Here is a 13155-nt window from a genome sequence, read left to right as displayed (position 1 = left end):
AGTCCTCCCTACTCTCTTCTAACCCCTTCCCTTGTAATATCTTTACTTTTTAATAATGGTTTTCTCAAATACTTTAGCGCTAAATTGTGAGCCTTCGGGACAGTTAGGGAAGTTCCAAGTACCTAGTTTTATTTTTATTTTATTGTAACTCGTTCTGGACTCCTTGGGAGGACGGGCTATAAAAATGAACAAATAAATAAATAAATAAATAAATAAATAGTTGTGAAACAAAGGTCATTATACACAAAAATGTGAGTAATTTAAATACATAAATTTCCCTTTTAAAAAAAGAAAGGTTGTTATGACATCCCGATTCTGCAGAAGAGATCTTTTAAATAGTGGTAAAAAAAATTAGTAAATTCAACCATATCTAAGAAACTAAGAGCTGATGCAGTCTATCCAATGCAATTTTCTGAATCAGCGCCCCAAATAACCCCAGGAACAGGTTAAAAAAAAACCAAGGCACCAAGAAAATTTTGTTGTTGTTGGCCTGTGCTATCTAAACTTACATATTAATACCTGGTGGTCCTTTTACTAAGGTGCGTTAACTGATTTAGCACGCACTATATGCTAAGTTGCCCATAGGAATATAATGGGTGTCTTAGCATTTAGCTCACCTTAATAAAAGGACCCCCTGGTTTTAACATTTTTGTTAATATTCAAATACAGTACAGCCACAGACAGAACTTGGTCCCAATTCCCCAATATACAATGGCCCGAATTCAACAAACTCTACAAAAAGTACAGCCATGCATCCTGTGACCTCAACCACTGCCCACCATATCTCCTAACTACGTCCAGTACAAAATTCTGTTTTCTACTCCTTCAATGGATACAAAACATGCTCACAGATGGCCTTTTCCCAACTAACCTCAGTGAAATCATCATCATCCTGATCCTTAAAGACCCTAAAGGACCAACTGATCAACCGTTCAACTATAGACTCATCGCCTCAATCCCTCTATACATCAAACTAATAGAAGGACTAGTAGCTAAACTCCTCACCACCTACCTAGAAAATCATAACATACTACACCCAACACAATCTGGCTTCAGAACCAACTACAGTACAGAGACATTACTAGGTTCCCTTATGGACACAGTTAGACAACTCCTCAGCACTGGAAAAAGAATGCTTCTCATACAACTGGATCTAACTGCAGCATTTGATCTGGTAGACCATAACATACTACTGCAAATTTTAGATTCAATAGGTATCTCAGACAATGTACTCTCATGGTTCAAGGGTTTCCTTAAATCAAGAAATACAGAGTTAAATCAGATAAAGAAAAATCTGAATCTTGGTCCAACCCCTGTGGAGTTCCACAAGGATCTCCTCTGTCTCCTACTCTATTCAACCTATATACTGCCTCCCTCCGAACGTACATGGAAAAACTAGGCATAACCTCCTACAGTTATGCAGATGACTTCACCATCCTCATACCTTTTGATCAACAAAAGACCACCATAACAGGCACTCTACACCGAACTATGGAAACAGTAGTGAACTGGATGGAAGACCACAAACTGAAACTCAACCCAGACAAAACAAAATTCATCCTCCTCGAAAATAACAAAACCCCAACTATTACCAACATAGAAATTAACTCAACCAATTACCCCATTCAAAATACCCTGAAACTACTAGGAGTGACAATAGACAGATGTTGCACCATGCAATCACAAATAAACAAAACAATTCAGAAATATTTTGCCGTAATGAGGAACCTAAGACAAATACGCAAATTCTTTGAAAGAGCACAATTCCAGCTCATAGTTCAATCCCTTATCCTAGGTATACTGGATTATTGCAACATCCTCTATCTCTCCTGCCCTGCAACAATGATCAAACAACTGCAAACAGTCCAAAATACAGCACTAAGACTCGTCTACTCCCTAAAAAAACACGACCACATTACTGAAGCTTTCATGAGCTCACACTGGCTTCCAATCCAGGAAAGAATACTATTCAAATTTTACTGCACGCTATTTAAAACCATAAATGGTGACAGCCCAACCTACCTGAACCGACTCATCCATAATACCTCAACCAGACATAGAAAATCTCACACCCCATTCACACACCCACCAATCAAAAGAAGTTAAATGAAAAAAACTTTACGATGGCCTCCTTGCCACCCAAGCAGCGAAACTGGATAACCAAATCTCCAATCTGCTGATTACAACCACGGACTACAGGTTATTCAGAAAAGAAATAAAGACCATACTCTTCAGGAAATCCCTGATTAAGTCTTAACATCACGATTACCTCATTCCTCCTATCTTCTTAACTCCCTGAGAATACTCGCCCTCTTCACTAGTCATGACCTCTGATCTCTTCTTGTAACAGACCAACCTTAATTCTTTTGTAATCCGCCTTGAACTGCAAGGTAATGGCGGAATAGAAATCTCTAATGTAATGTGCAAATTCTACTAAAATATATAAATTAACATCTATTTAATGTGTTGGGTATGATTGGTAATACTATTTAACAGGCAACTGGTTTCCTGTTGCCTAAACATAAAGCTGTTTGCATAGGATTGTGTTTCTTTGCTTCATAAATTCTAGCATTCAAATAGACGCTGATTTATCATGCATTAAGCACCAATGTTAACTAATGCAGTCACAAGCTACAAGGAGGTGCTGAAAAGTTCTCAGCCCAACCAACTAACTTTCTAAATTCTGAGTTATTTGCCACTGTAGCTGAAAAGAGTGTTATTTTATTGTGTTACGTGCCCATTTGCAGAAACGAAATTCTATGTTTTGACATTGGGCTCCTTTTACTAAGGTGCGCTAGCGTTTTTAGCGCACGCTAAACGAAAAATACTAATGCAAGCTCTATGGAGGCATTAGCATTTAGCGTGTGCGGTATTGCAGCGCACTCCAAGCACGCGCTAAAACCGCTAGTGCACCTTAGTAAAAAGAGCCCTTTGTTTCAGATCATTGATTGAACCATAGCCACATCATTCTCGTCTTGGTTGGGCTGAGAACTATTCAGCGCCCCCCTCATAAAGCACTTTAAGGCCCTATTTACTAAGCTTCATTAGCTGTATAATTTGGGAATTACTGTAAGCCAATGGTTAGCATGGTGCCTTCAATTGGAGTACCGTGATTCTTTCGTCATACAGCTAAAGTAGAAGGAGTGGGACCTGAACCTTAATGCCATGGCAGTTCTTAGTTCCGCTTAATTAACAGAGCATTATGTGTACAATTGTACCAAATTGACACCTTTTTCCTAAGAATTACACAAAGAAACTCATGTTGTATGGCATTGGCTAAAAAATATGTGTTATTAACACAGATGTTATCCAGGATATAAAAACCATCCTCGCGTTATTCAGCCAGTAGCGGTCAGTGGTTTTAGAGCCACTGATTGTCACAGGTTGAATCTAACCTGGATATTCAATGTCAGACTATGTTCAGGCACCAGCACTGACTGACTATTTGAGTAAGCCACGGACCTAGAAGTTATGTAGGTGCTAGCTGATATTTTGTGCTGGCGCATAGCTGACCTGGCGAAAGCTGCCTTTTGCAAAGCCGCACAGCTGAGTGCCATAAATGCTCCAACACCCATTCAATTCCTAAAGGTGTCAGAGCATTTACCTTGCTGTTGGGCTTTGTAAAAGGAGGCCAAAGTTGGCTGTTCTAGTTGCTTCATTAGCGATTATCACTGGTGTCTGCATAATTATCCTCCCCTCTCGGTTTCACCCATTCTATCACTAACTGCATAATGCCACAGGGGGAAATTCTTGAAATGGTGCCTAAGTTAATTAGCAAACACTGATTAAAATGGCAAAAAATGCAACATTAAGGCGCCTATTGGTGCCTAAACAAAAGGCACTGGAATCACGGCTAGGTAGGTGCTTTAAGGTGCTGGGCATGGCTAATGCCAGAAGTGTGATTCAGGGCAAGATAGGCACTGGAAATGTAGGCCTGGAAAACCTTGTCTAAATTTCCGGTGCCTATCTTTCTCGGAGGTGCGTTTCTCTATATTGGTGCCCTATAGAGAATCTGGGCCGCAATGAATAGAGAAGATATTTAGTGGCCCTATAAGGTTATGTGCCCACTATGGGGTCCTTTTACTAAATGCTAACACCTCCATTATATTATATGGACACGTTAGCGTTTAGTGCATGCTAAAACGGCTAGCATGCCATAGTAAAAGAGGGGGTATCTGCTTAAACATCTTTCAATATTTACCTCAATAATTTTAATAATAACAGTGATAATGATAATAACAATAATTTAGAGTCAACAAATACTGGTATAAATATCATGTATACAAAGTCATAGAAAATGAAAAGTAAAGATTTTATGGCTCAATCGAATTTAAACGGACTAATATATGTAACGTAATAAACCCAGTATCACAGTAATTGAAAATAATACTGCAATGTTTATCAAAATAGCAGTACCAGAAGATTAAAGAATTAAAGACAAATAATTGGAAAAATTAACAATCGAGACCTGGCAATAGAAATGGCAAGATTCTGGAACATGCCATCTCCTATTGCTCTAGGAGCCTTAGGCAGCATTTAACTTAGGCTAGACAAATGTCCACAAAAGCTTGAACTTTCAGATCTGACAGCAGCAAACTTGTAAAAAACAGTTTTGCAGGGTTCAAGCCTTCCCAGAAAATAGCCACAGTTTCTGTGAAGAGCAGAAGATCAGTTGTGTTTAGTGCAGTGGACTGTAAACCAATGGACTGAGATTCAAATCCTACTTTAGCTTATTTTTTTATTTTCAATTGTGAACTCTCCAGGATCATAAAAATACCTATTGTACCTGAATGTACACCACTTCAACAGACTTCAGGCTTGCAGGTGCCTTATACAGTAGATAATTCTCTGTTTCTGGAGTGCTCACAATGGAGAAAAACAGCTGAAGTGGGATTTGAACCTGGTCCACTTGATTTATGGTCTACTTTATTACCCACTAATCTACTCCTCAGAGCTAATTCCTGCTCTCTTAAGAATGCCCATAATACCTGAAGCTATCATAAATCCTGGTATCCCCATCCGGTTTTAATTTAAGGGGAGAGGGAGGGGGACATAAACCACTGGGGGATTAAGATGTCATGCCTTAATCCCTCCAGGGATTAAGAGCACCTTTCTGTAACCTAGATGAGCCAAATATTAGGCTCTAAATAGGGACAACCTTCTTTTTAGACATGGACATTTCTTCCACTTCGATAATCACTATTGGATGTCCAGATTTCAGGCCTTCCCTAGTCCCATCCAAAATACTTCCAAAATATTCCTATTTTGATGTACTGCAGTTTTGGATATCCCTATTCTGCCTTTGCAAAATCAGGATTGGGCATTTCAAGCACATGGATTTCGATTTTGCTTAAAAAATGAGTATCAAGTGGTAGAAGCAAGATTTGAATCCTGGCTCCCCTGGCTCTCAGTCCATTACTAAAGGTAAACCTTTTTGGTTGTACTGCAGAAAGGCAGTCTATCAAATCCATGACCTTCTAAACAGTAGACTACTTCCTCTTCTAAAGATGAAAGACTCTAAAACTAAGCCATTACACTGATCCAGTCAATCCTGTGTCTTATTTATATGTTTATTTTGATTTTCAAAAATTCATGTCATTATACTTTTAGATACAGATATTTTCTGGCTTTTAGAACTTCATGTTTATATAGCACGATCCAACATTTAACAGTTTCTATGGTTTATTTCTTTTAGTGATGGCAGTATCAAGTATTTGTTTAACAAAGAAACTTTGATAATTGATATGCCTCTGCCCTTTGGTGGAAAATCCTCAGAAGATCTGAAAGTTCCAAAAACCATAAGGTCACCATCATTAAACATGGAAATAATTCCAATAAGTTTGGCACCTCAAGAATTGCAAATTCCACCCTTTATTATTCCGAAGTATTACAAATTACGTGTGCCTTTACTTGGTGTTCTGGATGCCTCTACAAATTTATACAGCAATTACTACAACTGGTCCGCATCCTACAAAGGGGGTAACACTACAAAGGATGAGGCTTATACTTTTAATGTAGATTATCAAATAAAAGCTGACTCAACCGTGGACCTTCTTTCATATAACACGAATGGTAAGAATATTTTAATACTAGAGCTTGAAACATTGTGCTCATCAGTAAGGATGATAGCTGTTATCTAGATATAGTATTCCAGAAGAAGATCTGGTGCACATCTCCTGGTCTCGAGGACATTATTGTAATTATCAGACTAATGAGGTGGAGAACAGGAGCATAACCAGCCAATTTGGAGCAGAGGGAACCACATATTACCTCTCATCTCCCTCCCCTACTCCCCACCCCCACCCCGCACCTGTCGTTGCCTGCTGCAATGGCAGCATTTCAAATCATACTTTTGCTGGTTGGGATACCTAACCTCTGCCAGCTGAAAAGATTCATTGCCAGAGACCCCCATCTGTGCTGCCTTTGCCTGAATCTCTTCAACTGACAGGGCTTGATCATCTCTGCCAATCATGTTTCTTGTGCACAGTTTCGAAGGGAGCCTGAACCCAAAGTAAAAGAGGGGGTACTCAGGCCCTCAAAACCCCTTCATGGCTATGCTACTATTAGGGAAGGGTAATTTTGAAGGAATGGTCATGATGTCAGAATCCCGAGACTACTTTCAAACGAGCTGGAAGAACAGGGAGAAAAGGCAAATTATGCCAAAACTGAACATCTGTCCTTAACTGACTTAAATTTTTAGGTTTTACTTAATTGATTTGCATTCATCGGCCATCTTCTCATAAAATAACAGGGAAAATACTAAAGGCCCCTTTTACAAAGCTGTGGTAGTGATTCCTGCGAGGCAAATGCAATGCAGACCATTCAGTTCCTATGGGTTGCGTCGCATTTGTCACACCGGAGCTCACTATCGCAGTTTTGATAGAAAAAAAAAAAAGAAATTGTACACTGCCCTGAACTTCTTCAAGAAAGGGTGGTGTAACAAATGCCAATAAAAACAAACACACACATAATGAAGGAAACATCAAATATTATTTATATATTTAAAATATTTTGACCTGCCCTATCAAAAACTCTTGGTGGCTTACAATCAAACATGCATAATTACAAACCATCAATATAAACATTTGCTTACTTAGTGGTTCAGTAGGTTTCTAGAGGGTAATTTTATAAAAGGGGAGTCACTACAAGTACTGGTTATGGCAGTGAATCGCAAAGTGTGTGCCACAGCACACTAGTGTGTAGTGGCGAGATTCGAAGTGTGCTGCGAGATGCCGGTGAGGAGGAGAGTTGCCCGCGTTGGCTGATTACCTACGGGATGTGCCTCTTGTGGAATGAGGCACGTTCTGTAGACAGTCAGCCGGCACCTGTACCTTTTTTCCTCCCCCGCACCTCTTCTTCTCTTTGTTCCTCTCCTGTTGACACTCCCCCCCCCCTTTGCTGGCTCAAGGCCCCTTCTTCATGCGTAGATGTCAACAGTAAAGGGAAAAAAAAAAAAAAGTAGGTATATTTACTAAATTGTTAAGAATGTGAAGGAAATGCCTAAGAAGAAATGGTAAAATATAATATATCTGTCTTTAAAAAGACAATTAGACTGCAATCAAATTGCAAAAGCATCTTTAAAAAGTATTGATTTTAGAGTTGATTGAATTTATCTAATGTGCAGATCTCCCGTAAATGTAACGGGGCTGAATTCCAAAGTGTGGGAGTGATAACAGAGAATATATTTTTACGCATGGTATTGATGATTTTAAGTGAGGGAACAGGTCACAGATTTTGGTTTGGCGATCGGAGAGTACACTGAGAAGATAGGGAATTAAGGGCTTCTTTTACGAAGCTGCACTAGGGTTTTTAGCGCATGCACAAAATTACCACACGCTATAGCGCATGGTAGTCGAAAATCTACTGCCTCCCAAAAAGGAGGCAGTAGAGGCTGGCGCGCTCGGAAATTTAACGCGTGCTATTGCGCGCATTAAGGCCCTAGCACACCTTTGTAAAAGGAGCCCTAAGTCTATAGATAAATTCTGGTTGTCATCACACATACTATTACATTTGGGATAATTTTGCAAGGACGTCATGTGCACATATGCTGCCACATTTGGGCATCAAAGCCTTTATAAAATGATCCGGATATGTAGGCAAATCTCCACTTAAATAGTGATACACTTGCAAAGCTCATGAGAGATGACACTTCTCTGAAATGTACTGTTGTAAAATAAGATACTTCTCATGGGTCTGCTTCTTTGTATAAATTATGTAGCTCTATATGTATTTTATAAAAGGTTCTGTGTTCAGTGAGTCTTTTATAAAATACTATTGCAGTTTTGTGAACACCTGTTTTCTGATCTACAAGCCCTAGAAAAATGTAGGCTATTAGGAACCATATTAGTTCCCTATCACTAAATGTCAGCACTAATTAGGCAATTCTATAGCTAAGTGCTTCCATAATAGAACTTAAGTGCCATTACAGAATGCTAGCATAACCTTGTATTGGCACATCTAAAGTTCAGGCACTTGTCTTTATGCATGCCATAGATGTGGTGTAAGTGAAGGCAGTGGCAGAGGGAGCACAGAATGGTTTACAGTAATTTATTCAGGTACTCAAGCATTTTCCCTTGTCTGTCCCAGTGGGCTCTCAATCTATCTAATGTACATGGGGCATTAGGGAGATTAAGTAACTTGCCCAGAGTCACAAGGAACAGCTTGGGCTTGAACCCACAACCTCAGGATGCTGAGACTGTAGCTTTAACCACTATGCTATACTCTCCCCCTATAAATGTGGCACACCAAATCAGTTTTACACTAGTATTTTATAACGTCTTAGATGCACCTACGTGCCATTATATAATTTCATCCCCTAGCTACACTTAATTTGAGGTGCCAAGTTATAGTATTACTTCTTAAGTGTCTAGATCAGGGCTGCCCAAAATCCGGTCCTCGAGATCTACTGGCAGGCCAGGTTTTCTGGATATCCACAATGAACATGCATAAGAGAGATTTGCATACCAAGAAGGCAGTGCAGGCAAATCTTTCTCAAGCATATTCATTGTGGATATCCAGAAAACCTGGCCTGCCAGTAGATCTCGAGGACCGGACTTGGGCAGCCCTGGTCTAGATCATTCAATATTGGCCCCTAAAATTTAGCAATTATCCTAAAAAGTCAATAGTACATTGCCAAATTATTTACATTAGCTGGGGCAAGCTGATTTGGTTTGGATTCTGATTTAAATATTCCTAGCCTAGTCTGGGTCATGAACAATTTGAATGATACAGTTATGGCCTGATTTAGCTCTAGAAACAGAATGTAATATGAACTAGAGAGCTGCACGGGAACGGGGACGACGGGAATCCCGCGGGACCCGCGGGCATCCCGCGAGTTCCCCCTTCGGGTCACGGGGATCCCGTGGGGATGCCCCCTAGGGTCGCGGGGATCCCATGGGGACGCCTCCGAGGGTCGCGGGGCTCCTGCGGGGCTGGATGTACTCAGTCGCGCGGCTCTTCTTCTCCCTACCTTCTCTGCTTGCAGCACAGAGCCGAACGGAAGTCTTCCCGACGTCAGCGCTGACGTCGGAGGGGAGGGAGGGCTTAAACAAAGCTTAAACAAAGCCCTCCCTCCCTCCGACGTCAGCGCTGACGTCGGGAAGACTTCCGTTCGGCTCTGTGCTGCAGGCAGGGCAGGTAAGGAGAAGGAGAGTAGCCTCACGGTTTGAGTGGCTACCAAGGGAGGGGGCGGTCCGCCCCGCCCCGGTTGCAGCACAGCCGGCCAGGTCCCCTTACTTTTGTGGCACTTCCCCGACCGACCGATAACAGCCCGGGTCCGACAATTCTCCCTGCCCTGTAGCTGCAAATCTAAATTACCTTCTTACAGCAGCTGTAAGAAGGTAATTTAGATTCGCGGTTAAGGGCAGGGAGGTTTGTCAGACCGGGGCTGTTGTCGGTTGGTCGGGGAAGTGCCACAAAAGTAAGGGGAACTGGCCGGCTGTGCTGCACCCGGGGCGGTAGAGAAGGAGGGGGGAGAAGGACGCTGAAAGCACTTGAAGACAGAGGAGGGAGAAGGACGCTGAAAGCACATGGGGGAATACAAAGGGGTGGAGAAGGACGCTGAAAGGCCATGGGAAGGGCGGGGGGGAAGGACTCTGAAAGCACTTGTGGAAGACAGAGGGGGGAGAAGGATGCTGAAAGCACATGGGGAAGACAAAGGGGTGGAGAAGGACGCTGAAAGGCCATGGGGAAGACAGAGAGGGAGAAGGACGCTGAAAGGACATGGGGAAGATGGGGGGGAGAAGGACACTGAAAGGAAATGAGGAAGAGAGAGTAGGGAGAAGACGCTGGCAGGGAAGAAGACAGATGCCAGACTATGGGGGGAGCGGAGAGAAGAAGATGGGTGCCAGACCAATTTGGAAGGGGGAAGAAAGGGAGAGGCACAGTAACAGAGCAAATGGAAGATGCAGAAGGAAGAGAGACAGTGGATGGAAGGAATTGAATGAGAACATGAGGAAAGCAGAAACCAGGCAACAAAGGTAGGAAAAGAATTCTATTTCTTTTTTTTTTTTTTTTGCTTCAGGATAAAGTAGTATATTAGTTGTGTTGATAAAAATTTATAAACATTAGAGGCTCTGGTAGAAACCCGTTTACAAAGTATGTATTCTTCCCAATTAATATTTTCAAATTAATAAAGTCTTTTTGCTTATTTGTAAATGGGTTTCTACCAGAGCCTTTAATTCAGTAGCATAATTAAATGAAATAACTATTTCTAAAGTTTATAGGGACGGGCGGGGATGGAGGGGATTCCTCGCGGGGACGGGTGGGGACGGAGGGGATTCCTCGCGGGGACGGGTGGGGACGGAGGGATTCCTCACGGGGACGGGTGGGGACGGGTGAGATTCCTCACGGGGACGGGTGGGGACGGGTGGGACTTTGGCGGGGACGGGTGGGGACGGGTGGGATTTCTGTCCCCGCGCAACTCTCTAATATGAACACTCAGTTAACCTTACTTTAATTAATGAACAGTTTTATACTAAATACTTCCCTGCTTAAGGACTACAGAAAAGACATCTTTTCTTAAATTATTATTTCAAGAAGGCATCAATGAGTGTGCCTTATACCTTGCTTTGAAATTTGTATGATAGCTGCAAAGTGATCGTGTTTACTAAATGCATTCTCATTTATGGTTGTCAAAAGAGTATTCTTTATAACTTGAATCAGCAAAATCTATGGACAGCACATATATGAGGGGGCCACTGAAAAGTTCTCAGCCCAACCAAGACGAGAATGATTTGAAGACATGAAACTTATAGTTAGTTACTCCAGACTTTTTTTGGTACTTTATGTGAAATTTCGAATTCTCCTTAAAAATCTTGTTTTAGTATTTAAAGTTATTCACCATGGCATCCCCTGGTACTTAACACAACTAATGACACTTTATTGGCCCTCTAGATCCTTAAGGTCAGAAGGGGCAATACAATTGTCATTAAATGAGTTTTCACAAGTACAGCATGAAAGTACAAGGCTATCTGCAATTTCCATAGCAGGGGTGCTATTATGGAATAAATTGACAGGGTCATTGAGAGTACTTCTGGATCTACAAAAGTTTAAGAAAATACTTAAAACTACTCTTTTTCTGGATGAATTTAAATGAATGACTTTAATATTCTATGGAGATATTAACATTATTGGATGGGGAGGTATTTCAATGAATGACTTTAATTGTAAGGAGACTGCCATTATTGTATGTTATTTGTATGTACCATATTTTTTGCTCCATAAGACGCACCCTAGATGTAAAGGAGGAAAAGAAGAAAAAAACCCATTCTGAACCAAATTCTCCCTGCCAGGCTCTGCACCTAACTCCATACTCCTTACCAAGCTCTGCACTCTGTCCCCCCTCTGGTGGTCTAGTGGTAGGCCGGGACAGGGTCTTAAAGAGCGAAAAACCCATAGGCAGCGTAGGCACCCCCCGTAGGCAGCACCTCCGGTACCTTTTTTTAAAGTCTGCGCTCCTTTCTGTCTCCCTCGCTGGACGACTGTTCTTCTGTTCAGGCAGAGTGGCGCAGAAAACAGGCACGAGCTGTTTGTGTTCCTGCTTGGTTCAGTGCCACTCCTTGAATGGCTGCCATCCTGGGTCTAGTACAGCTGTGTGTTCAGTACAAAAAACGCATCTGTTTTTATTTCTCTTGCTGAGTTTAATTTCTTGGGTTTCCCATTCTCTATTTGGTAAAGGTCTGTGTGTTAAGTCATTTAAAAGTTGTTTTTATGTGTGGTAGTAATGGCTGGAAGTGAGATTAGAGAGAAGGGGAGCAGGGGCCCCCTCCTTAATTTCTGCCTTGGGCATGTGTAAAACTGGTCCTGCACATTTCAGTCCTGTCCTAGTGCAGCAACAATTCTGGGACATTTATTAAAGTTGGAATTCCATAGGAGCCAGAGTGGGTTTTTTTTCTCTCTATGTGGAAGCACTTCCGGGTTGTGGACCCGTGACTTTGTCCTCCACAGCCGGTGCGCAGTGCCCCCGGGGATCTGGATTAATCTTGTATTTTGCATCTTTCCTGGACCCGTTCCCTGGTAACTTTTTCCACTGCTTACTCCGGTGACACGACAGGAAGGCGTGCTTCCACTTCGACTCCGCGGACTCTACCATACCATAAAACCAGAAGAGTGCAACTACAGTGTTCACATGATGCCAGCGGTATTTTGTTTTCCTGTGAAGAGCATGGAGAAGGAGGAGACGGTAGCTGAGGTCTGCAGACTGTGCCTGGTGGCGCAAAGCCACTACACTTGCTCTTGCTGTAACGTGTGCTTCTGCTCCCTGCCTTGTTACCGCAGCTGCTCCGAAGCCTTTTACCGCAGGCCATGTTGGAGGAGCTGTGCCGCCACTGCCCCTTCATGGACGGAACAATGCAGGACATCCTGCTACAGGACTGACAGAGCCAGTGCTTGGCGGGATCCCAAGAGGAAGAAGGCCACTCTGCCTGAATAGAACAGACATCCAGCGAGGGAGATAGGCAGGAGCATGGAAAGCTCCAAAGGACTTAAAAAAACGTACGGGGGAAGTGTATTCGCTCTATAAGATGCACCCTCATATCCACCCACTTTTTTGGAGAAAAAAAGTGCGTCTTATGGAGTGAAAAATACAGTATGTCTTGTTAATATGATTGTTGTAAGCCGATTGAATAAGCGGGTAAGAAATCTTGTAAATAAATA

At 42.1% G+C, this 13155-nt stretch overlaps 1 protein-coding gene across 1 annotated transcript in view; it reads left to right on the top strand.

The window, feature by feature from the left end:
• Nucleotides 1–13155, top strand: part of APOB (apolipoprotein B) — a 139946-nt gene that overhangs the window by 103426 nt on the left and 23365 nt on the right. The window contains exon 25 of the mRNA XM_033937488.1: nt 5696–6072. Within this exon, the coding sequence (XP_033793379.1) occupies nt 5696–6072 (377 nt within the window). The remainder of the gene's footprint in view (nt 1–5695; nt 6073–13155) is intronic.

Source organism: Geotrypetes seraphini, chromosome 3, assembly GCF_902459505.1.
Source record: "Geotrypetes seraphini chromosome 3, aGeoSer1.1, whole genome shotgun sequence".
NCBI classification, from domain to species: Eukaryota; Metazoa; Chordata; class Amphibia; order Gymnophiona; family Dermophiidae; genus Geotrypetes; species Geotrypetes seraphini.
This window is presented reverse-complemented; position numbering and strand designations above follow the sequence as displayed.